Source organism: Chaetura pelagica, unplaced genomic scaffold (assembly GCF_000747805.2).
Source record: "Chaetura pelagica isolate M959 unplaced genomic scaffold, ChaPel_1.0 scaffold55, whole genome shotgun sequence".
Lineage (NCBI taxonomy): Eukaryota > Metazoa > Chordata > Aves > Apodiformes > Apodidae > Chaetura > Chaetura pelagica.
This window is the reverse complement of record NW_009953571.1, coordinates 2,842,575-2,867,800: the sequence shown is the minus strand read 5'-3', so window position 1 is coordinate 2,867,800 and position 25,226 is coordinate 2,842,575. Positions and strand designations below refer to the sequence as shown.

The 25,226-nt window shown below is 38.8% G+C and overlaps 1 protein-coding gene across 2 annotated transcripts; it reads right to left on the bottom strand.

Moving 5' to 3' along the window:
• Positions 1-716: 716 nt before the first annotated feature.
• Positions 717-20,922, bottom strand: SPI1 (Spi-1 proto-oncogene). Of its 2 annotated transcripts, XM_009999525.1 has the most exons (6): positions 20,553-20,597; positions 20,284-20,286; positions 13,895-13,988; positions 6,530-6,717; positions 2,259-2,415; positions 717-1,571 (listed from the first exon to the last, which is right to left on the bottom strand). In XM_009999525.1, the coding sequence occupies exons 1-6, from the start codon at positions 20,595-20,597 to the stop codon at positions 1,255-1,257; spliced, it is 804 nt and encodes a 267-aa protein (XP_009997827.1). In that variant the 3' UTR covers positions 717-1,254. The 2 variants fall into 2 exon arrangements, with proteins under 2 accessions (XP_009997827.1, XP_009997828.1); XM_009999526.1 differs by lacking the exon at positions 20,284-20,286 and having other exon boundaries at positions 20,553-20,922.
• Positions 20,923-25,226: the final 4,304 nt, after the last annotated feature.

Sequence of the window (25,226 nt, the reverse complement as noted above, 5' to 3'; positions counted from 1 at the left end):
GTATTTTCTGATTTCTGATTGCTTGATCAATGAGCTACGTTAAATAATGTTAAAAGTTAAAACACTAATGATCTTGGTGTCGTTTGACTTTGGTTTTCTTTCCTGTGTTTAGATGTACTGGATATCTTTACCATTATAACTCAGGTCTCAAATTATCTTTTATTTTGCATTTTGAGTGTTATCCATACAATGCAGTCGTTATTAGTTACTATTTGTTTTACAGTAGGGACTAAAATCCACAGTTAAAAGCTTGAAATCCTTTTGTACTAGAATTCCACAAAGACACGATTAAATGCAGCTTATTTCCCAGAAAGGCTCATAAGCTAAAAATCAAGATATCACTGTGGAATTAAGCAAGCAAGAAGAAAGAACAGGAGCAGGAAAATGAGTGAAACCACAGAATAACATTGTTAATTGTTATGTTCTAAACTGGATAGAGCTATAAATGCCATTCTTGGTATAAGTGAATAGAAGTTACTCAACTGGCAGAAAAAATAATGACAGATAAATATACGTATGTTAAAATTTGCTTCAGTACTGTAGTCTTGTTCACAGTAATGTATCTCACCCATTGTCTTTGTTACTTAGTTTGGTAACGTTGATGGTGTTTTTAGGTAAATAGTGACAGATGGAGAAGGCCCTATAAGCCAGTGTGCATTTTGTTCAGGTACCACAGATGAGCTGTATCTATGTAATTGAATGCACATGAGATTTGCTTGTGAAGTAATCATTTATTATGCAAACACCAGAACTTTATTATATCAAATTTTATTAAATATGTACATGTTATTACTATTTAAAAGAACGAGTATCATTCCAAGATCTGCAAACTTCTCTCTAACTTTGAGAGCTGCGGCAGAGCCTGTATATTAATGCTAGTCTGAAAGCTGTAAGCTAATGCAGTGTCACTAGGAGTGACACAGCACCACATTTGAAGGCAAAACTTCATCAGTTGTATTCCTTAGTTACAATACAATCAAACAAACAAACAAATATTTCCTGACAATAATATATTTGTACACTGTTTAAGTTTCCCAACTCTGTCCAACTCGTAGGGTGGAAGCAAAGAATTCGGTCACGTTTAGGATTCTCAGATGCTGAAGAAAGGAATTCGTACCAGAAACATCTGATGGTAAAAGGCCCTTTAAAGGCAGAGAAGGGGGCACAGGAAGCAAAGAGAAAGATGCGTCCGTCTCCTCTGCTGGTATTCAGCCAGGAGGTCTTAATATTTTCCTTGCTTAGAGTCCCACGGCCTCAGTGAGGATAATGCTTCCTATCAGTGACCCCCCTTCCCATCACCTCTCCACTAAACTGGTAGGTCAGCTTCTTCTTGACTTTCTTGACCTCCCCTGTCTTGCCATAGTTTCTCAAAGCCCGTGCCATCTTCTGGTAGGTCATTTTCTTGCGGTTGCCTTTCTGGATGCCCCAGCGATGTGCCAATGCTTCTTTGTGTTTGGAGGAGAACTGGAAAGTGCCTTTTTCCTTGTCCACCCACCAGATGCTGTCCTTCATGTCTCCACTGCGAAGAAGGTCCAGAAGGAACTGATACAGACGTATCTTTTTCTTGCTGCCTGTGTGAGAGTCAGAGAACAAAGGCAGTGGTGCATTAGTACTAGTGTGTAGTTCCCAGTGAAACAGCAGAACTCTATAATTCATATAACTGTTTCAGTCAGCTTGTCAGCCATGCAACTTCTTCAGTTTGCAATTTTATAACAGGAAACAGTGCTACACTGTGAGGACATTGTGTGGATTGAGGTACCATGAAGAAAAAGCAAGAATAAGGAATTCTGAAGGACAAACCCTTGTTTTAAAATTAATTCGCTAATTTGAAGCTAGCTGAAAGCATTGCTAATTTGAAACTAATCTGAAGCTAATTTGGGCAGGTTATACAGAACCTGACTTTCAGGTAGTGAGCAAACAGAGCTAAGTATTTTTCAAAATCAGTTTCTTGACCTTCTTCCCTTGGTTTTCCCATCTGTTAATGGAAATTGGAGTAGAAAAGGCAAAAGCCATTTCCATTCAGGAAGCCTAAATAGGCAACACAGAAGGAGAAAGTGGGAGGATGTGAAGAAATGAGACTTGAGATATGGTCATAGAAGACTCAGAGGATGGCAGAGTGCAAGGAGACAGGGAAAGTGATGCTTTGGCAGTGGTGTAAAATACTAGCCGAGCAGTTCTACAGTTTTGTTCATTATCATCATGGTAAAGTAACAGCTGCTCAGTATAGAGCTTGACAAAGTTCCTCTGTCTTCACTGACCTGTTTCTCCATGCATAATTCCAGGCCCAGGGTCCACACCATCAGTCTCCCCATCTGACACCTCCAATGGGGGGCTCTGCCTCTCTATGTCCTCCTCATCAGAACTGGGTTGCGGTGGAGAGGAGTACTGCAGGCACATCCTGGGCAAATAGGGCACCTTTGGGAGAAAGGAGTAGTAGAGGGGGCAGGTAATGATAGAGAGTGGGGCATTGAAAATAAAAAAGAAAAACAAGAGAGTGACAGAGAAAAAGGGGTTAGAAAGTAAGAAGTAAATTAGATTATTTAGGGCAATACTGAGTAACTCAGTTGTTGACATTTATAATCAATAATATGCAATTAAGAAACAGTTCAAGCTAACAGTCAATGCTTGTGCATGAACAAATATGCATCTTTACAAGAGGGAAGGAGGAATATAAGGTTGTCACAGTCAGAACTTTCCCATATGTTACATCCTGTGCAAGTGATGTTATCCCTCTTCCTGCATACTTCTCCAAAGCTGGCATTCTTCCTAATGAGTTTCTGATCCCTGTTCAATAACCCCAGTATAAAACAGCTTTTCAGAACAACTTTTTCTCTAACACAAACTTTCTGGAACTACTCTTCAAATTTGAAAGAGTTGAACAGTTCTGCCCTAGCATGGCTGCTTTAACTGGCTTTGGCTCTGTTGTCCTCTTCTTTTATCAGGCACAGTAACTTCTGACAGTGGTGAATCCCTACAGGACTTCATCCAGCTCTGCAGATGGAGTTTTATGGATCTGTTAGCTTCCTGTCCTGAATTTCCCCCGTGAGGAGGGGAATAGCCTTAGCACTAAGATAAAGGGTACATCATGTTGGTGCTCTGAAAATTCCCCATTAATGGGGATTTCTCATCTGCAAAGCTAGCAAGCCAGTTTTTGTACTCAATTCTCTTGCCCTTATATAGAGGTCTTGTCAAGAGCAGTGTGGAATATACCTCAGCTCTGTAAATTCTTGGCTGCAGTCTGGTTTATTAGGGATCACGACCAGTTGCCATGAATTATTGCAGCTTCTTAGTTAAGAATGAGAAGCAGATCAGTCTGAGGGGCAGGGAGTAAGAGCCACATTACTACATTAAAAAAACCCACCCAACATCTCCCAAACCCAGCAGCCTACAGCATGTGGTTGTCATGAAATGAACCAGATCAACAGTCCTGGAAGGTGAGGTCCTTTTGAAGTGCTCTTCCTTCCTTCCACCAAGAAGGAATGTCTTGAGCCTGCTTCCCTTTCCAGGGACCAGGGGCACTGCACTGGGGTGTGAGTGTTCTCTTCATGAGTCACACCACCCACCCCACCAAGTGGTGCTTTTCAGATGACTTTTGCACCAGCTTAGAATGTCCCAATAAGGAGTGTACCAAGGGCTGGTTTTGGGGTGCAGCAGCTGGCGGTTAATGAGTTGGCAGATTGGCTGGAGCCAATCTGGCAGGAAGGCCAGGATTGGGTAAGAGTGTGTGTAAGCTTCCTGTCAGATCCCCCAGAGCGAAACTTCAGCCCTCACCACAGTCACCTTTAGCTTTTTACAGTTAAGAAAGCTGTGGCCTCAGGGGTAGAAAGGAAGGGAGAGACAGTGCCATGGGGGAAGGGGAATAAGGAGGTGGGACAGTGTCTGACATGGAAGGAGAACAGAGATTGATGCCCCTACAGAGAAAAGTTGTGGAAACCTGGAGCATGTTGTGAGGTGGTGTGGGAGTAAAGAAACCACTCCTCTGGGACTGAGTGGGACAGTGAGAGTGCTGTGGAAAAGGGAGGGGGATGGTGTCTCACGAGCAAAGGGAATTGCAAACGCCAACCTGGGGAGTTGAGCAAGCTTCCTCCTTGCTGCCCCCACTTTCTTTGTCCCCAGTTTTCCCGTCCACTCCATTTTTGCTTACACTTACTTTGTGTCTGAAACTCAGCGTAGGTCACACAGCTTTGTTACACAGAGTCGCAGAGGACCTGCTAGTGTGTTTGGAAGAGCCAGGTTACTACTACAGTTCTAGAGAAAGAAAGCTTAAGAAACTGCTAGATACTTCTCATATTCTACTGTTGTCTCAGAATCTGTGGCATCCATTTGAGATTTTCTACTTTCTTAAGCTCTTCACAGTTTTCCAAACTTTTCCTTCATTCTCCCTTCATAGTGACTATTCTTCTATTAATGTATTGTTTGTAAGGCCACCTGTTGGCAGGCTAACACCACTTCTTAAAGAAATCTTGCCCAAGAACAGCTTGAGCCTCAAATTTGCTTTCACAAAATCACGTGATATCAACAGAAAATTAGAGAAATATATTTTTATGTTCTTCCTTTATTTGAAAACTGTAACTCTGATGTTGCACGACAAGCATGGGTGTAGTTAGTAAATTCAGTGGAGGATTAAAGCTTCCTGCTTCTGTTTCTTTGAAAATGCCTTGAATAATAGTATGTGTTGCCTAGCACTGTGGCTGTGACACATCAGAGTCTGAACCTCAGAGCATGCCAAGCACCACTTGCATGAGCTACTGTAGGTTGAAGTAAAAAAAAAAAAAAAGATCCCCAGCTGGTAAGGGAGAGGAGGGTAGTGGTGAATTCCACCTACTAACATCTACTGCAGCTGGCCATGGCGTAGGGCAGAGAGAGCACAGTGCTCTTTACTGGAAGTTGCAACAAAAGTAATTCTCTGTCTTTTGTCCTGAAGCGACAGATGATAACTGAGTAGAATGAAGTGGAATAAGCAGAAGCTCCCTCTCTTGTTTTCTGATTATGCTTCCAGAGACGCACAGAAAGGGTCTAATTTTTATTCTTTGCCTTTGGTTGGAGGCAATGGTTGGCCACTGTGCATTAGCAGTTGCAGAGAGCAACTGTAACTACTTGAAGCTTCCCACAGACTGCTGTTCCATGAAGCATTTTTTTTTTTTGTATTTGTAACTTTCTGTTCCTAAATCTTTGTTTGTATCTACATCTTATATTCTATTCCTGACTTTTTTTTTTTTTTAATGAGTAGTAGATGAGAAGTTTGATGGCTTGCAGTCATTCAGTTTCCTGTTGACAGTATTAACTTAGTCACTCAATTTTTTCCCCTTGATTTTGATTAATGCAGTATTGCTTTAAAATTTCAGTTTGCTTTGAACAAAGAAGCCCAAAATGACCACTCCATGCATTCACATGGATTGTCTCCACTCATAAACTTCAGCACTGGCACTGTTATGTACAGCACTGTGATCAGCAAACATTTTTTTTTCTCTAACCTCAGTCCTACCCTGTCTGGTACTCAGCACATTGTGTGTAGCTTGCCTGCCTGGGGAAACTCCTTAGCACAAGACCACGCAGCTTTCTTATTGCTCCCAGCAATGACTTTGGGCATATTCTTGTAGCATCAGGAGTTAAAAGTGATCTCCACACGCACTTTGCCTAGTTTCTTTGCAGTACACTGGAACTCCTTATCTATTCAGCTTTAGTGGGAATTCACTGGCACTTTGGTGACTATCTTTGCTGCACAATGGTGTATCCTTTTTTTCTAGGGCATGAGGAAATTCTTTACTGGGCAGGTGGTGAGACAATGCAACAGGGTTGCCAGAGAAGTTGTGGATGCCCTCTCCCTGGAAGCATTCAAGGCCAGGTTAGATGGGGCTTTGAGCAACCTGATCTACTGGAGGTGTCCCAGTCCATGGCAGGAGGGTTGGAACTAGATGATCTTTACAGTCTCTTCCAACACAAACCATTCCATGATTCTGTGATTTTATGACTGGCTTAATGTGAAATCTAGTAGAGAGAGACAAGACAACATGTCTTAGCCTGTGACTTATTTACTTTCAGGTAAAAATCAGCATGTTTTCCTCAACCTGTTTCACTCTGATTTGTCTTTGTTAACATTTCTTGCACAGGTCATGTAAAATTGTCAGGGTGTCTTGGAAATGTTTAAAACTTTGAGACTCAGGATACTTTCCAGTAGTCATAGATACTCCTGCTATGACAATGCATAGTTACTCAGGTCCAGTTCCTCTGCAGAATTTAAACCAGTTGATTTTCATTCCATATTAAATGACATTTTGAAATTCCAAAAACCTCCATGAAATGCAATTATCTTTTTAGGACAGTTTGAGGAACGTGGTTCCTTGTTATCCAGATAAAAAAAATGCTTTGTCTTGAGAATGAAGAGCTTTAAATCAAGTGCTTGTGCAACAACTTGTATAATTACTTCAGCAAAACTGTTTAACGTAGGAGTACACATTCCTTGATGCATTATTTTTCTTACCTTTACCACCTATCATCCTAAATTCAGAGCAAGGGTTGGTAACCATACCTGATGGTTGAGTCCAATGTGTGTGGTTGGGATTGCAGAATCCAAGACGTGCATCTGTTCAATCTCCATGTGCCTGTAGAGCTGCTGGAGCTGGGGAGGCTGCACACTCTGCAGTTCTGTGAAGTGATTGTCTCCAAAGGTCTCAAACTCACTGTGCATGTGGTGTGGATGATATTCCCAGTAATGATCTAAAGAAAATAAATAACAGATTGTCTGTCATTAGAAGATTATAAAGCACAGCATTTACCTGTCTTTTATTGGTTCCTATGCCTGTCACTGTCCTTTCTGTGCTCTCCACACTGTCCCTGTCTGTCTCTGACAATCTATACAGATCCCAGCAAAGTTTCTTTTCCTAATCTCATAGTAACCTGTTGCCTAAAAGTAATACCTAGGCTACTTTAATTACAGTACTCTTGGAGAGATGGATTTCAATCATAATTTAGCACAAGATGGAAAAGACTTTAATGCTGGCACCTTTCTCAAGAGGAGACCATAACAATCTTACATTTTTATTCTTGAGGCAACAAATTCTACTGATCTATGTATTGTCATGTTTTCATTACACTCTTCCTCACGGCATGAAAATGAGGAGATGGAGAAAATTTACAGATTATTCTGCAGATATCTTCACTCTTTATTTTAATCTGATAGCAAAATTTCAGGAATGCTGGAGAAAAGGCACTGCATTTTGCTGGATATTTCCTGTAACCTTATTGCTATTTCATACATTTTTCAGTACCAGTACTGGAGAATAAAAGCATAGACTGTTGCAGTATTGTTTACAATGAGGTTAAATTTTGATGCAGACTCTTTCTCTACCTTTTTTATCTCTTTCTTTAGTATGTTTGAAATGTCTGTGATAATTTCTATTTTTTTCACAAAAGTAGTCAGATAAACACTAGCCTGATTCCTGATTTATTTGTTTTTGAAATTAAATGCCATGTCACTGTTTTTTTAGTTCAATATAAGCCTCCAAAATGTTTAGAATTTTGTATTTGCTGCACAAAATTTAAAATCTGATAGAGGAAATGTGAAGCATTTCTCTCTTACATACATAGCAGCATGCATAAATATGCACATATTTGTGTGCACTCTGTTTTTTAAAATCAAAGTCAACATCCCATCCTCTGCTCTGACTGAGCTAAGAATTAATCGTCCGTAGCTTAACTTTTCATGTATCATTTTATGCATGGCTGAAATGTCTTTTTGATATTCAGTGCAGCAGTTCTAACTTCTATCTTACTGTTCTGAGTTTTCTTCCCTTGTATTACTATAAAGAGTTGCTGCGCTACTCTTCACATCTTTCAGGTTGCTATCACCTACCCTTATCATCTACTCCAAATTCTCAGATAACCCAGCTCTATGTATTTGGATCTCAGTTTTTCAATATCAATCAGTATCCTCACCCCTGCAGTCATACTTGGGCACTTCTCCCAGTTGCTGACATACTTCCAATAATGCAATGGACACAACTGAACATGTTGCTCCAGGTGAGGTTGTACTGCATTTATAGAAGAGCAACTGTCTTGTTTTGCAGTATGATGCTATTCTGTATGATATGATCTGGATACAAACGTGCTGTCAATATTTTTTTTTCTTAAATACCAGTTTCATTCTTTCTCTCCGCTTCTATCTCCTCATTATGTTTCAAACATCAGGTCTAATCTCATTAATGATTTGAAATCTGGGATAGTGACTCTTCCTTTAGAGGGAACTCAGTGATATGCTTGTACCAAACATAATGTACCTGAGAAACTGCCTTCATGGCGCAGGACTCTAGAAAATTATTTGGAGGCTCTATCAGACCATTTACCACATGAGTGCTTACTTTTTTGGTCTTCCTGCTTTTCTGATTCATGGGTAAACCATATCACTGCATGTGACATGGATGGAAAGGAGCTTATAAAAGCACCTGGGGATTTGCTGCATTACTTGGTAATTCCTTTGCTTTGTTTTATAGTACTATGTGTGGATTTTATAGCCCATAGTTATCATTACAATGCACAGTAGCACTTCTTCATGTTGTAGTGCTAGAGAAAAATGTTGTTTTCTCCAGTAAAAAAAAAGTGGGTTATTTATGGATGCAAACCCCTAGATGCTTTTACATTCCCATCTGCTCCAAGCCAGAAAATGGCAGTGCATGTGAGTTTGAATCCACAGGTTTTCTAAGGCTGTGTCCTGGTAGGAGGTTTTGGGCACTTTTAATCTGAACCTTTTTTGTTTAGTTGGAAGACTGAGCCACAGTAACTCATGTTTGTTAAATTATTGCAGATTTCTCTAAGTAGAGCCAACCATTGAGGCCTCACATACCATGGGCAGCCCCATATAATAAATTGTTGAGGATACATTGCTCCTTGTGCTGAAAGTCCTCTGTCAGATGGCAATGCATATTGTCAAAGACCCATTGTCTTTGATGCTCCACTACAGCAAATGAGATCAATACATAATGGTGAGGATGATAAAGCCCAAGCAAAAGTCTCTGGGGCTGTCAGTGACTTACTAGTAGTAACTATGGTGGTCAAGAAAGAACAGTACATTTCCAATCTGTATAGCTGTGAGTGTTTGTGCATGCTCTAAGTGACCTACTTTTGATTCTGCTTAAATATATTTTTATCAGCAGTTGTTTATATTCTTCAAGATACCTTGTAGTTTTTTGGAGCCCGTGACAAGGTTCCTGCTGCTTCCATTACTGTTCTTTTAAACTCTTTCTCAGCAAATAAATTAACCTATGAAGCACTATTTATGCATATTCATGTTAATACCTATGTAATATTTAGCCTACTCATGACTTAATTCCTTTTTTATGGAATTAGGTGCTGCTGTAAAAATACTATAATAGAACAGTACTAATAACACAGCATTTAGGAACTTACAGTGACCACATGATACTAATATGTTACAAAATAAATCTATATGAGAAATTACTTCAATACAAACTTATGTCCAAATATTCAAGCTGTGACAGGAGGAAAAGTTGATATTTTTTTCCAAATCAGGTATAATTTCACAGTGATGCTTAGGAAAAAGAATGTTGTTTTAGTTACTTTAAAAAAGAAATTCCAAATTCAGTCTCCACAAGCTCCTCTGCAGTTAACCATCCTGGCTAAGTTATTGCACATGAAAAAATATTTTAAAAGTTTAAGTATCTGTGTCTGCAGTTATTAGAGTTATCAGCAGCTATTTACTTCCATGTCCTTTGTTAGTTTTATGTCAGTAATGCATAGCAATTCTGCTCTTTTCTTGTAAAAGATGGAGAGAAGAAAAAAGAGAGAAAAAATCTAGAAATGGAAAGTGTCTATTATTTGGGTAAAGCCAAATGTGATTAAAAGTCAAGCTATAGCTACACAATGGAGTCATTATGAGAAATTTCATGTGAAGTGAAAGAGGATGTGAAAAAAATTCTCTCTTATAGAGACATGGAGATAATGTTTGTTTTGGTCTTGTATGTAATGAAAGGTTAGAGGAAGGACAATGATGAATTCTAAACTCCCTGCCTTGACAGAGAGGATGTTAGCCTGTTGGGAAGCAACAGTGGAGCTCAAGGCATTGGGTTAACATTCACCATGGATTCTTGCTCTACATGTGAGAAAACATAACTGAAGTTTCTCAGTCATCTTCTGACCAACATAAATTGCTTTGCCCCTGTTTTAATAGGTGAATAATGTTAGAACCAGTAGTTAGACTACTAAACAGGCTTAGGGAAGGTATTTATCACGAAGTGGAGTAACTGGTTAAATCTGCACCATGCAGAAATTCATGAGCCAGCTCCTGAAGCGGAAACATGACAGCTCTGTCAGCAAAGTGCTGTGCTGCTGGGGACATGTGAGCCCTGAGCTAGTGTCTCTGGGTGGTTCTCATCTGGGGTCTACAGATTTTCCAATTCATTTTGAACTAAGAGAAGGCTTCTTACACAGAGCCACACTTGAAAGCTTAGGTATTCCCACTGTGTTTTGCTCATCTGAAAACATAAGCCAAGAAAAAAAGCATGGAGAATAAGAAAAGTATTGAAGGACACTGGAAAATTAATGTCTTGATTCCCTACGGAATAGCCCTCTGTTGAGTGAAATGCTGTGTTCCTTGGCAGTGCAGCAGTCTTATCTGTAACGACAGTAGGATCTCATTAGTTCTCACTTTACAGACTTCACAATTTTAATAATACCAAATGTTTGAAAATCTGTGAGTCAGACCCCAGCAAATAATGAGAATGGCTTTGGAGTGAGGGGATTTTTTTAGTGAAGTTTGGAGTTCTTTCTATTTTCCTTATAGCATGTAAGACTAAGGTTCACATGTTTGGACTTTCCTCCACTTCTTTGTGGGCTAAAATCCTAAAAAAAAAAAATTGAAGCTGAGATTCTTAAATTATTATATTACTCTAGGAGGTGGGGTGAAAATAAAATCCCACATCACAAAACCTAGCAAGTTCCTTGAGGCTAGTGAACAAGGGCCAGCATTCAGCCTCATGCAAAAAGTGATTTTTACTAAACCAATAATGTTTAGTAATAACTTAGAGACAAAGCTGCAGTGGAATTTTGTAATTACTAAGATTGCGTTAGTGTTACAAAATCTGCTGTATTACATTTGCAGACTTAACTAGAAGCTCAGAGCAGGGTGATGGGCTAATACATGACCACTTGAAGTAGTTTCTACCCCGCATGACTGTGTCTCTGTGTTTATTACAGTATTTACAAAATAGTTAAAACACAGTATACAACACAAATTCACACAATGCATGTTGTGATGAACATATACTGTGTTTTTCCTTGTTAAATTTAGTGTTCACATATTGGCAAAGATCTCCTATCTATTAAATTAGTGACACATTGTTGTGTGTACTGTACTACCAATCATTTAAACATGAAGTGAGGGTTGCCTTCAGCATTATGTTCTAAAAAAGTGGCAGTAATACACAGATTTACAGCTTAAGATATTGCCATTTCCCCTTCACAAAATTAGTGTACTGGCAGTGAGAGAGTCTGACACCTGAGCAAGACCTTCTATTTCTTTAGCTGTCCCTTATTAGCAAAGTCAGAAGTATTATTCTGCCTTGTAGTACCTCTTTGTTTTATCTAGTAGTTTTACTTTGAGGTCCATAGTGGTACTGAGTAGACCTGCAAAATGTATTGCCAGAGGTCTCACTGTACCCCAAGCCAAACTCCTCTCTCACAGTTCTGTCCTACTTACTTCTTTTTTTTTTCTATTTAATCATGTTCTCAACTATTTCACCTCACTTCTGTCACTGCAGCAACTTAGTTATTATTTCATAGAATCACAGAATGCCAGGTTGGAAGGGACCTCAAGGATCACCCAGTCCAACCTTTCTAGGTACTACTACAGTTTATATGAGATAGCTATTTATCATTTTCCCCACCATTTTTCAATCATTGTGCTTTTATCCACGTTGTTCTGAACACATATTTCCCTTTCCTGCTCTTCTGCACAGCTGTTTGCAAAACCTACTACTTCTAACAAACTTGTTAACAAAATTACAGCCAAATTTGGGTTTGTCAATGTTTATAGGAAAGAAGGAAAATGTTTTAGTTTGTATTCTTTTATACTCTGGTTTTTCATTGCTCCTTGAGACTGTGAGCAATTCATGCAAGTATAGGGTATAATAGATATTTAGACACAACCAACTACATTAGAGGTGCTTTCATAAATAAGAATGTTATTGAAGTTTGCAGGCTGGAATTACCATAACCACTTATTGTAGGAGTTAAAATATTGAACAATGTTTCTTTTTGTGTTCAGAACAAGTGCAACATGAGTTTAGGAAGAGACAGATTTCTGTTCAAAATGGGTGTTTAGGTACTACTTAGGCTGTAACCCATCTGGGTGACTTTTGAGGTTTTGTTGTGACCATTATGATGAATAAAAATATGTTAATGATCTGAGCAGTGTAGCTTAGGAACAGCCTTCCAAAGAAAATTGGGCAATAAACCAGATGGGATTATAAGTTTATGAAAGATAAAGGGATGTTGTTGCTTGAGGTAGCCTAGATTCAGTGTCAGAAAAGTTATTTCCCAGCCCTTTTTGCTACATGTCATTTTTATATTTATTGTTTAATTGTCACAATTGCCTTTTGAGATAATAAATGTTATCCTTATTTTACAGGTGTGTAAACAGGTACAGGTTATAATGTAAAAACCCTGAATTTCCATGTGGAATTTGCTGGGTTTGATTAATGTGCCTTGACAGATGCCATGAGATAACTTCTGAAACTTGAATTAATTCTTTGTCTCCAGGCATTAAGAGTATCATTGGTGTTACCTGAATGCAAAGTAGAGAACAAATTTAGGTAGGAATCTTTTTCAGTTAAATGCTCAGAACAATTCTATTCTGTAACTTGCTGTCCCTTAAGGTAGCTTCTGTTGCCACAGCTAAAACAGTGCTATGCTGTGAACTCATTAGATGTCTTAAATTAAGCAGCGATGGGTCTCATTGTTATATCAGTGGGAGTCTTTTAGGGAAACTCCAGGATCAGAAGGGACTGCCACAAATGATACAGTAGAACGGTGCTTTTCCTTCCTGAGTCAATATTGACTGATATTTCCAGGGTGGTGTTGATGGACCATTGTATTGCACCAGAGAGAAAATCTGCAGAGCAAGACTCTCCCCTCTGCATTCATTTAGAGTTCAGTGCCCAGACAACATGAAAATATAAAGACAACAAAACTTTGAAATCACATACATAATTGAAGCAATAAATAACTATACAGTAATTTTATAATGAGCTAGGTTTACATACAGCTACAAGGAAGTTTCACATAAATTTAGAGAGAGGAAGTACTTGGGTGTACTGGAGGAAGAGTGAAAGTTAAAGCTAGGTGTGGCAGCATGCAAAAGAGATCAAAAGAAAGAGAGAAATATATGGAGTTTAAAAAGGCCAAACACCAAAGAAACATAATCAAAATGAAGGCACAAATAAGGTGTCTAGCACCTAAGCCAAAAAGGAATTGAAGATAAGCACACATGAAGAGAAATACATTCTTGCAAATGCATGTCCTCAAAGATTTCCGAAACAAGCAGAGTGCTATTGATCTGTAGAGGAAAGTAAAAACACAGTGAAGATAATGAAGGATGAAGACCATGAGATCCCACCTCCCTGGCATTACGCTGAATGTCCTGGAAGCTCCTTGCATCACTCAGTGCTTTCTAAAATTCTCTTTCAGAGAAACTGTGTTGCAGTTGCTGGGTTGGAACAGTGCCATTAAGCAGAATAAAATATTCCTGGTTTCTGATTTGGAAGTATGACCCTATACATTATAGATCACAGCAACATGGTTGTTTTTTTTCCTGAATGTCTTAAGTCTCTTCCCTTAGTACCCCATGAGACTCTATGCTTCAAGGTGATATTTTTTAACTTACCACCATGACTCTCTCCATCACTGTTGAGATATTGGTAATAGTCATGGGGCTGTCGGTAGAGGTCTGACTCATAGGGTACCATATCTTCAGAGGGCTGCAAAGAGAAGAGGAATTTTTAGAACCGTAAGCGTACACAAATCCCTCCAAAATTATTCATATAATTAGTGAAGGGGACATGCCAACACATTTTATACTGCCTAGGGAAAAAAGGGGTAGGCTTTAAGTTCTTTTTGAATCATCAGAAATTAAATGCTTGATACCAACCCTGGTTTGCAAAAAAATAATCTATCTCCTTAGACCCAGTCTGTATAGCAGAACTTGTCCTGTGGTATTACACAAGTTCTTGAAATCCTGTCCAAAACTTCTGTCAATACTACTTAGAGAGGCCTTGGACATCAGGCCCAAGCCAAGATACCATCACATCAGCATATTATTATTATTTAGTAATGACAAACATTTATTATTATTATTCCTCCTGTACACAAAAGAGAAAGCACAAACTTGTCTCACCTAAACTTTTTATCCTGAGTGTTTCTAGGAGGTCTTGCTAAGCGGTGGCAGTTTGTAAGAGGGTAATGACCTTGAGAGAGGGTATAAAAACATTTTCTTCCTCAGTTTTTGTCCAGGGTGAACTGTAAATGTTTGATAGTTCAAATCAGCTGCACAGGGCTGTTAAGTATGCACAGAGAAGACTTATAAAGTCCAAATGTGGGACAGATACTGAGTTGTGACCTATTGGATGTTTAGCTGTAGAAGTAAAGTCCTCTCTATCTTAAAACAGGTGACACAGGGTAACTTTCCCACTGGTCTTACTCCCCATGCCCAGCACGCCAATGTTAATGCTGTTTAATGTACGTTGTTTCAGTAAAGGTGGTCTGTTCATTATTAATTCTGTACTGTTCCAGCACGCCAATGTTAATGCTGTTTAATGTACATTGTTTTAGTAAAGGTGGTCTGTTCATTAGAAATTCTGTGTTGCTTCACATTTGGTTCTATCCTTTTCCAGAATGAAGGGTTAGATCAAGGCAGTGTCCTTCACTGGGCTTTGCTAAACTTATGTTCAGTTAAGTCTGTTACAATATTTTCTTCCAATCTGAACATATTCTTACACTGTCAACAGTGGAACTCAATGTAGCAATGTTGAACTCAAACACCTTCTTGCTTTTTGTTCTGAAAGGAAATTATTTCTAGTATGTACTAGCAGAAACATTTTTCTTCTGTTAATTACTTCAGCATAACTAACTTAAGAGAAAAGGACAAATATTTAAAGCAATAGAAGTTACAAGATTTACATATTTTTGATGTTCATATGTTTATAGGTTCATATGCCTATCTATGAGTCAAACCCTTACCTCCTTCCATAAATCTGTCTCATTTTGGAAACACCAGCATTTTGTGAGCTTAGGCTACAGTGACAGCATGCCAGAAATACAGACAAGCTGCTTTTTTTTTTTTTTTTTTTCCTTCTCTAGACTACTCAATAACATGAAACCTAAGGCAGCAGCTGCCACTGAGATCCAGATGGAGGTGGTAGATAAGCAAAAGGATTTTTTTTTTTTTCTGGTGGAAACTACATCAGAGTTACCATTGCTCTCTAAAACTGTGCTTTAATTCTTCTCATTAACTCCTTTAGTTCATTCTGATTTAATTTGGGGATTTAAATGTTGTCCTCTTCTAGAGATATCTGTGATTACATTGAGACATTAGATCAAGAAAAGGAGAGACTTATTATCAGAGGATTGAGATGTTAGAACACACCAAAAAAATAGAAAACACTTTTTAGAAATTACTTTGGACCTTGGTGGATCAGCAGCTGTGTTCTGTATTAGCATATCATATTAAAATGCACTGGTAGGATTGCCTAAGACTCCACGACTTCCAGAATACACATTAATTGGACATCAGATCTATGGAATATTCAAAGCCTTAGGAGCAAATCCATTGCTTGGCTGTCAGCTTGCAATATAATCCCTAGTGGTGGATAATTGTTTTGGGGTAATCTTGAGAAGCTGATAACCCACAATAAAGGCAATCTAAGGGAAAGACTAAGTAAAAGGATCAAATCATCATTTAATTGTATCCACAGCAGGCAGACCAGTGAAGGAACTCCTTTTATTTTTGGCCTCTAGAGGATGTAGGTGCAGTCTCCCATTCTGAATCAGAACAATTTCAGCAGAATTGCCCTTCATCTACACAGAGTTTTAATGAGAAGTATAACCTATTTTCCAGATTTCAGAAGGGTGCTCAAAAGAGACAGTGCAGCATGGATTCTCTCTGATGCTTCTGGATTTCCTCTACATATTTTGTGTTCTCTCTAGCCATGAGTGGTCATATACATTCACTCATCCCCCTTCCTTAGATCCATGGTTTACCCGGGTCTCTGACAAGAAAGGTAACGATACTGTGGTTTGCTTTTTTCAGGATAATGTTCTGAATGGAGTTTCTGCTTTTCACTATCTTTGCTAATTAATTAATCCCACTCCTCCATTTCCTTTCCATAAATATATGCTTCCTGTTCAATCCTGTCAACCTGAAGAATGTATAAAGTTTTTGCCTTCATAATCAGAATTGTTAATTTGTCATAACTGAAAGGAAAGCATTCATATTCTGTGACAGGAGAGACCTGAACTTCCAAATGGAAACTGCACATCATACTAGTTGGGAGAAATTGAGGTTAAAAAAGCCATATAAATACATATAGTTTGAAAGAAAAATCTGTTTCTATTCAACTAAAATGCTAGAAACTGGCTGAGATTATAAAATTTTTCAGTATCTGAGAGCTTCAAAGTTTGTAGCTCTGTTAAATATTTAGCCCAAAGTAAACAATTAAAAAAAAATAATAATTAAAAAAAAATACAGTGTCCTGTCAATCTAGGCTTATTTTGCTATGAATAGAATTGCCACTGCTACAAGAAAAGCACATCACTCACATCTTTATAGAAGTATAGCCTGGCAGGAAGGCCAGCCATCAGTCCAGAAGTAGATAAACAGTACATATACATTAGGCATGGGAAAGAAATTTTGACTTTTCTTAGTTGTGTTATTCTATTGTTGTGCGTTCTTCCCTAGGATTTTCCAATCCCCCTAATTTCAGTGCAATCTACTGTGACAGGCAATAGTGTCTCACAATCTAAGAGCTGAGAATTTAGCATTTCTACCATTCAAAAGCAATTTTGACAAGTTCAGATGTGTGTTGAATGACCAGAGCTGAAGGAGGGTGTGTGAAATAAACTCTTAAAATCAGTTCTTTTCTTAATATTTAAAGATCTGGTTGACTGCAGAGCAAGTTGCAGATACTCACCATCTGAAAAACAGTCTGCTTTTACACAGATCATTGGGTTTTTTACATAGTCTGTTTTGAAAGTCTGGGACTTAAATCTCTTTCTTATGGACTGTGGGAATTTCAGTCTTGAATTTGTTTTCTGCTCAGTGATTCATTTGATAAAATATGTATGTGTACATCCTTGTTAACTCATGCAACTTGGACTAATCCCTCCCTACAAAGGACTTGAAATAGCACCACTGTACCAAGCTTACAATAACTGATATAGGAAGGTGTATATTAAATATGTACATGTTTATATATCACAACCCTAATCAGATGGTGGTCAAAGGAGACAGTACAGCATGGATTCTCTCTGATTATCTTTATCCTATAGGAAGGTGTGATATTTTCCTCTATTAATTAGAGAAACTAAAAGCTTTTTCTCTAGTTAGAAGAGGTTTCACCATGTTCTGCTGTTGGCTCTTGTACCAATCTTTATTCAGTTGCCCCATCCTTCTCTGGAACCTCCCCACCCACACACTCATTTCATCACCTTACTAATAGCACTTCCATGACACTGAACTGTTTTGTTTCTCCTGACAAAAAGTAAAGAATGGCTTGTGTTCCACTTTAATATATAACTGATGTCAATGGCCATTTGTTCTAGCAATTGTTTTCATGTAAGAGAGTGACAGAGGGCTTTGTTAGCAGCTCATAGCTGTGGTCTGAAGTTAGTATCTCCTTTCCTACATGCCATGAGGTGCAGTATGCCAGCTAAAACCATACTGCAACCTCAAGCAAGCGGTCAACAAACAAACAATGCATTATCTGTCACAGACTGATAAATGGAGAGTTGTGTCTATCTTCCTTCTTTGCCCTGAAAATGGAGGGAAAAGCCACAAAACTACTTGAAGAAAGCTGGGCTGGCATTGGTTAAGAGACATACCAGGGACTCAACTGAATAGCAATCTGAAAATTCTTGGTTTTACTAAGAATTTGTTAGACAATTCCAGGAGATTGTAAATTCACTAAATGCTGATCTTTTTTAATCCTGACATAACTATTCACTGGCATGTGATTCAGAAATACTGGACACAGTTTCCAATGAAACTGCTGAGACAAGTTTTAAGGCTAAAATTAACTGGTTTTCCTTGGAAAAAAGTGGCTATTGAAGTATTTCAAAAAAGATGAGTAAAAATATGATCACCCCTTGGGCCAGCCTCCCTAGACTGTGCTGGAAACTCAGTTAAGTAGAACAGAGCACTTGTGTGGGACATTTTCTCTCTCCTACAGTTACACTTCCCTTTAAAGCTGTGATTCCTACAGGTGGCTACTCAGGGATTCACATTTAACTGGGACCCTCTTTAGGCAAAGTTGTTTGACTTAATAGTTTTTCGCCCAATAGCACAACTTGATTCTACCATACACTGGAAGGCATGGGCCCAGTTTGAAGAACTTCTCCATGCAAAATTTGTAATCTTCAGAGAAAAGTGCAGTACCCCTAAGCATTTGAGCAGCATTTTCCAAACAAAGGTTAAGAGTCCCCTTGCATAGTGAAGAGGAAGGCAGTTACTGACCCACCCTCAACTGACAGAGGAGGGGCAGAGGAGGGAAGTATTGCTTCACAGAAACCCCTGCCTAAAAACTGGCCCATGTCTCCCCTCTGAAAAAGTCCCAGGAGGCACAGACGTTTATAACGATACGATGTGGGGCTCTACCTGGCAGTGCTCAAAATGCACTTATCAGAATTTTGAAAGTACAAAACAAAATTATTATGGGGTGGAGGATTTTAATGACAAAAATAAAAACCAAATTGCCCTCTCAAGCATTCCTGTAAAACATAACTGTATTTTCACTGCTTGTATCATTCATCTGAACAGAGTTCAGCCAGAACGTTAACTGCATCAGAAATTAGAATGTGGCCCAGACTGTGTTAGATTTTCTCTCCATTTATTCAACGTATGCACTGAAATTCAATACAAAAAAAGACTCCAGAAAACTTGGATATGAGTGAATGAGAGAAAATTAACAATTTGTTTGTTGTTTTTTTTTTAAAAATGGAAATGCTGGTTTCTGGGGTAGTTGAGGACAAGGTTTGGTTTTCTTTTTAATTCTGTTTTAAGCCAAACAAGTAACATATTGCAAAATCTCTGTGTGCTTTTCTCATTTTCTGTTTCTTTTCACATTTCCATACTGGCGCATTTACAGCAGATCTACTGGGCAACTTGGTTACTTAAGAAAAAAAGATTTTTAGGGCCTTCTTACTCTTTGGGTAAATAAGGGATTTCAGGGACACTGATGGTTAACTGCAAGAATAAAGGGTATCCCAAAAAGAAGACCTATTTTTTTCAGTCAACATGGATACCAAACATGAAAGGAAACCCAAGGGCCATTTTTGGGGATGGAAGATATGGAAACATCTGTAGCCATGTTAGATGGGACAAGACAAAGAGAGAACTTGATATAAGTTTTGTTAAAAGGACTCTTGGATCTGCACTGTCTCCTTCTGTTTTCTGAACACGTATAGCAATTACCATAAATCATCTCCCGCATAAAAAGCCAAGTAAAACACTTTAGCTGACATTTCTCCAGTTTGGGCCTCTTTTAGCCATTCTGCTTAGAGATTTCCCCTTAAGGGTTGTTTCTGAACAACATGTTTGAGACATTACATTCTTCATGAATAATAATTTCTGAACTCACCATCAAATAGATTACAGCAGTGTAAGAATGCTTCCGAGTTAAATCATAGAAACAGCCTCATAAACACACAGAAAAACTTGTAACTCAGAGAAAACATTGAAAGACCCAATTAACAGCAGTGGGGTTTTTTTCCCTCATTCGCCAATTGCTTTTTCATTGTAGGTGAATTCAAGAGAATTCAGTTCAAGAGAAGCTGAAGTTAGAAACTAAAATGACACCCTTGCAAAGAGCATAGAGTCCTAAAAGCTGCAATACTTAAAATCAACAGTATTCAACAGCTTTTCTCTCACACGTGGATAGACAGATAGTTAAATACATATACTAAATACATAAACTGAGATTCCAGATTATTAAGAATTACAACCTGACAAAAGACTCAGCCTTTTATCACAAACCTGACACTGAAAAAAAATAAATTACTGACTTGCTATACACATAACGTACATGAATACCACACATTTAATCTTTGAAAACAAGTGGAGTTCAAAATCAGATACAAGTTTAGGGAGGAAATGTTAATTTGCCATTAATTGCCATGTTGTCACTGGCTTTACGTATTGACCTAAGCCCAACTTCCTGGCATTACAAATACAGAGCCAAACAGATATTTTCTCAACTAGTAAAACCTGGTTTATTTTGACTTTTGCTACTGAGCCCAATGATCCATATTAGGAATAAACCCCATATACTCACAGGGGGAATGAGGGGAAATCCTTCCATTTTGCAGGCTTGCAACATTCAGCCAACTTCTGAGTGGGTTTTTCTTAATTCAGTTTTCAAACATCCAGAATAACTGACTTGAAAAAAAATCACATGAAACAAAAATAAAGAGGGGGGAAAAAAAAAAGGGGGAAAAAAAAAAAAAAAGAAAGAAAATGAAAAAAAAAAAAAGAGATCCTTGGACTCTGTGAAGTCCCTTGGCAGTGACGGATCTCAGGACAGAAGGACCCTAACAAGTTTTCATAGTTCTCCCTAATAGGTTCTGAGGTGAACTTCTTCCTGAGTTGTATGTGAAGTTCCTGATTTTACCAAATGTCTGTAGCAGGGAGATAGCCCTTGGGTCTATCAGTGCGCCGTGACATCACAGCTTGTAGCCAGTTTGCATAAATCTCACTTCAGGGAGCTGTGGCGCTGCAACAGGAAGTCTGCCCTGAGCCAGATCTGCCATGGGCAGGTGCTCACTGTACAATCAGCAGCCCAGAGCCTGGGCCTGCCAGCAATAAACAAGCATGTGGGTGCAGTGCTCTGTGGAAGGCTATGTGCTTCCCGTTGTAGGTGAACCATAACAATGGTGCTGCTCTCTGGTTTCATGATATAACATAAAGACACAGCCCTGACAGCTTCTGTGAGGACAATGTGGTGGCAGACACTTGTTTTAATAATAGTCCAGTGTTGGAATTAGGTGGCAACACTTAGCAGAATGGGAAAAGAATATGCAGTTTCAAAGATACAGTCTTGGGTTTCTACAGGACTCTGAAGTTAAGACCATGAGACTTTCTCCATAAACTTTGCAGTAGAGCAAAATGATTCAGGGAAAGGCACTTGGTCCTCTTATTTGTTTCTTGTGATTTATTTTCTAGCTCCTGCAAGGAGATAGTGAGTGAGGAGAAGAAGGAGGTATTACATGTCCCATGCAATGACTTGACTTCTCTCAGATTCTGAGTGCCTTTAACAGGGTGGAGAGAGCAAGATTTGTAGACTTTTATATATATAGCTAGTTGCTGAAATTTCTTGCAGAGATTTTGCTTTAGCTCTTTTCACACGGTGTTCTCCCCTCTCTTTGTGCCCCTGCTTTGCTTGCATTTGGCTGTAGTGAACAACTGCCCTTCATACTGATGTTCTGGCAGGGGCAGGGGTGAGTGGGCCACAGGGCAGGATGTAGGGAGGAGCCTTGCTACAAGGGGAGAACACTCTCATTCTGCAAAATGCCTTCTTGGTTTGCATTTAGTTACTGTATGTCTTGGAAAAGTGAAGTTTCTTTGTCTGGGTTGTTTCCCTTCAATCTATACCCACGTGCCACAGGTTCTGCTTTTGAAAGTAGCCTGTTCACCACTCACCTGGGTCTATGTGTAAGGGGGAATTTCAGCCACTACAGACTTCCTCCGTTGTACACTGGTAAAACCAGAGGCCACTCACAAGTTCCTCTCATTCCCCACCCTAAGGAACTCAACAAGCAAACCATATTAGCAATGGACTAAGATCAAGAACATGATGGGAGATTAACTCTTGAAGGCCCAAACTGTATTTCACCAGCATCAGCTGATACATAAGCATTTCATTTAACCTGAAAGAAGCAAGCTGGTAAACAGTCTTGTTTTGTCTCTGAGATGATCCTCAAGTCTCCTCTTGGATACCAGCCTGGAAGTGATCAGAATCACCTGAGGGGAAAGGAGAGAAGCAAACTACACTCCTGATAATAAAATTAAGTGCAAACAAAGGAGAAGGGAGTGCACAATAGCATACCCAAATCTTAGAGTGGGTAATTTGATAATAGGTGATAAAAGTAAATGTGGAAATTGTGTGTCTATTAAAAAGGCTATTCAGAGCAAAGAAGATATGCTATCAGATTCGTTGTACACTGAAAGATAACTCAAGCACCTACCGGAATCTTAAAAATGCATTTTAAAATGTAGTGTTTTACACAGAAAGGCTTCTATTGAAGTGGAATGGAAGTGTATTTCATGTGCTGGAGGATATTTCTGCGCTGTCTCTTAGCACAGGAAATTACCTAATAAGGATAGATATTGTGCACCAGCCTAACTGTGCTCAGGGAATGCTAGATTACCAGTATTATCAACAGTGTTTAGCATATAAGTAATCATAAGCACACCAAAATTACCAATATAAAGAATGAAACTGATGCTCTGTATGATGAATTAGAACCAAATAGTATGACATAATGCTTGAGAACCAGCTGGAAGTCCAGAGGTTGAATAAGCTTCCTAGGAAGGAGGCTGTCTCCATAAGTGGAATTGCTAAAAGCAAAATAAAATGCTTATTTACACTATCATATTTGTATAGGAACATCACTAGTAACAGTCTTGCTAGAATTCAACACAGATTACCTTCTCACTATTGCATGGTGTTTTATCCTATGTTTGTAATCACAGAATCTTCTCCTAAAGGAAGGCTTATCAGAGATGATACTTTTGGCCCAGATCCTTGCAGTATCTTATCAAAATACTTACGTGCAAAAACCAGAAGAAGTTATCAAACAATTGTATAGTAGGGACCCAGTTTCCAGAGGCATCTGATGTGAACTGCTACTCACAGAGGGTAATCTGTCCTTCCAAAATGCTTTTGATGTAGGGTATAGAGCCTTCTCCATGATGGGAATTTGGAGAACTAGAGAAGAACCTGCTGAGCTGAAAGATGAAGTTTCTGAAAACATTTAACTTTCATATTAATCTTAGAGATTCTCCCTCTAAGCATCACCTCTCAGTGTGTAGTTTTTTTAAGCAGTTCTTCCCCCACATCTACCCATTTATTCTTCAAGCTATTTCTAACCACAAGCTACCAAAGCTAAAGGGTTTCAACTTGCAGCCACATCACAGAGAGGTCCCGTCACCTCAAACCTTGTTTGGTGCTTGGAAAGTAATTTTCATCCCTACTAAAACCACATAAAACATCATTCATCCTGAAGTGTTTTAATCAGAAACAGGTGTTTACGCAGATTCTTCTACTGAGTTTTCTTGTAACTGTCAGACAAGACGTCCTAGCAAGGGATTCCCTTTTATGTTCTGTATTCTTCCCAGAGCTGTTTTCTGTTGAACTTGTTTTATCTAGAGATAATATGGCTTGTGGATCTTGCACACCATGCTTTAACATTGAATATCCATTCAGACAACATGGGGAGGTCTGTCCTCTAAAGAGAGCCTGTGGGTCTCTCTGACTGTGGAACCTGTGGGGCTGGAGATCTAGAGTGTAATCCTCTGCCTTTAACTCTTTGTTACATATACTGATACTGAGTTGAAGATACCTTTGACTTGAAAGATCTTTTTTTGTGTTTATCCATAAAGAGAGATTAGGAACCAGAAAATGGCTGCTGCAAGTTATTGGCTGATAAAGAATTTACCCCTTTTTCTCCTCTGGATCTTACCTTGGGATCCTTAACAGTCTCCACTGAAGTATGTGCTCTCCTTTCCACTGTGATAGGTTATCACACACTGATGTTCCCTTGCAATAACCACAGGTTTATTGCCATGGCCACATTTGAACAAAGACTTTTTGTCATTGTGTGGGCATCCCCTCCTAGAGTTGACACAGTCTGTAGTGGCAAAAACTTGCTTTAGACAGTCCACTTTCATGAGTTCCTGGGTTTTGTGTAGTGACATCTGTGCAAGGACTTTTGCCAGTGGGAAATGTCATTAAAATGTCATTAAAACAGCACAGTCTTAACTAACTTCTCTATATTGGCCAAGGTTTTCAAGCACAAACTAGACTAAATCCATATCAGAATGAAGATAACAACTTTCACTGGGAGGAAGAGAAGTAATTTGAGTCAATACTAATCCTGAAAGCCTCATGGCATTTTTAGGAACTATTGATATGCAATCACATAAAGAAATGAAAAGCACTTCATTTATCATTTTATTAGTAACTTTAAAACAGTCCATAAAGCAACAGTCAGCAACGAAGATCTCCCTTTGGCACTTTATATGGCTTCAAGATCTATTTACACCTCAGCTACATTTTGTTATTTACTCTATTTGGAAAAACTTTTTTTGGCTCTAAGGTATGTTCAAATAGCTATACAATTTGACATCAGTTGTTAATGATCAGCATTCTGCAGGCAGCAGATTTTCAATGTACACATTTCTGCTCATTTCTAGTAATCCAATCTCTCAAAACTTTTGTATCATTTCAAGCAATTAACATGGTAGAGTGCTCTAATACCATCTACTCTTGAAGTCAACATCCAGTCTATGTACAGTCAGTACCATCAGTAAGATGCAAGCAGTATTGTCTGGCATCCCTTCCTGGAGCTGTGCCTTGAACTTACAGTCCAATTGAGGTCCCATTGCCCCAAATCAGAAAATTTAATAGTAAAAATTGAACCAGGATGATGAGTTGCATTTGAGATACAGCTCAATAAGAACATATCTGTAGAGAAAAAAAAATTGTTGCTGCTTAAGGCTCAACAGTATTTCCTTTTTGGGGAGTGCCACTTCAGACTTCCTCTAGTCTGATGCCACAGACTGAATTCCCATTTGCAGCATGAATCCTGAGTCTTCTGTTTCATCTGAAAGAATCCAGTTTATGTGCTCTAATACTGCTATGCAGTGCAAATTAAAGTACAGTAAGTGGGGAGGCTCAGGAGATTAATTTTAGAAGTGCACTTATGTTCTGAACTACATTGCTGATCTA

Excerpts from the sequence above, each read along its gene's own strand:
- SPI1 (XM_009999525.1), bottom strand. The coding sequence starts at position 20,597 with ATGTTGCAAGCCTGCAAAATGGAAGGATTTCCCCTCATTCCCCCT. Across the intron at positions 6,718-13,894 it reads TGATGGAGAGAGTCATGGTG|ATCATTACTGGGAATATCAT; the intron begins GTAAGTTAAAAA and ends TATTTTCTTTAG. Across the intron at positions 1,572-2,258 it reads AATTATGCATGGAGAAACAG|GCAGCAAGAAAAAGATACGT; the intron begins GTCAGTGAAGAC and ends ACTCTCACACAG.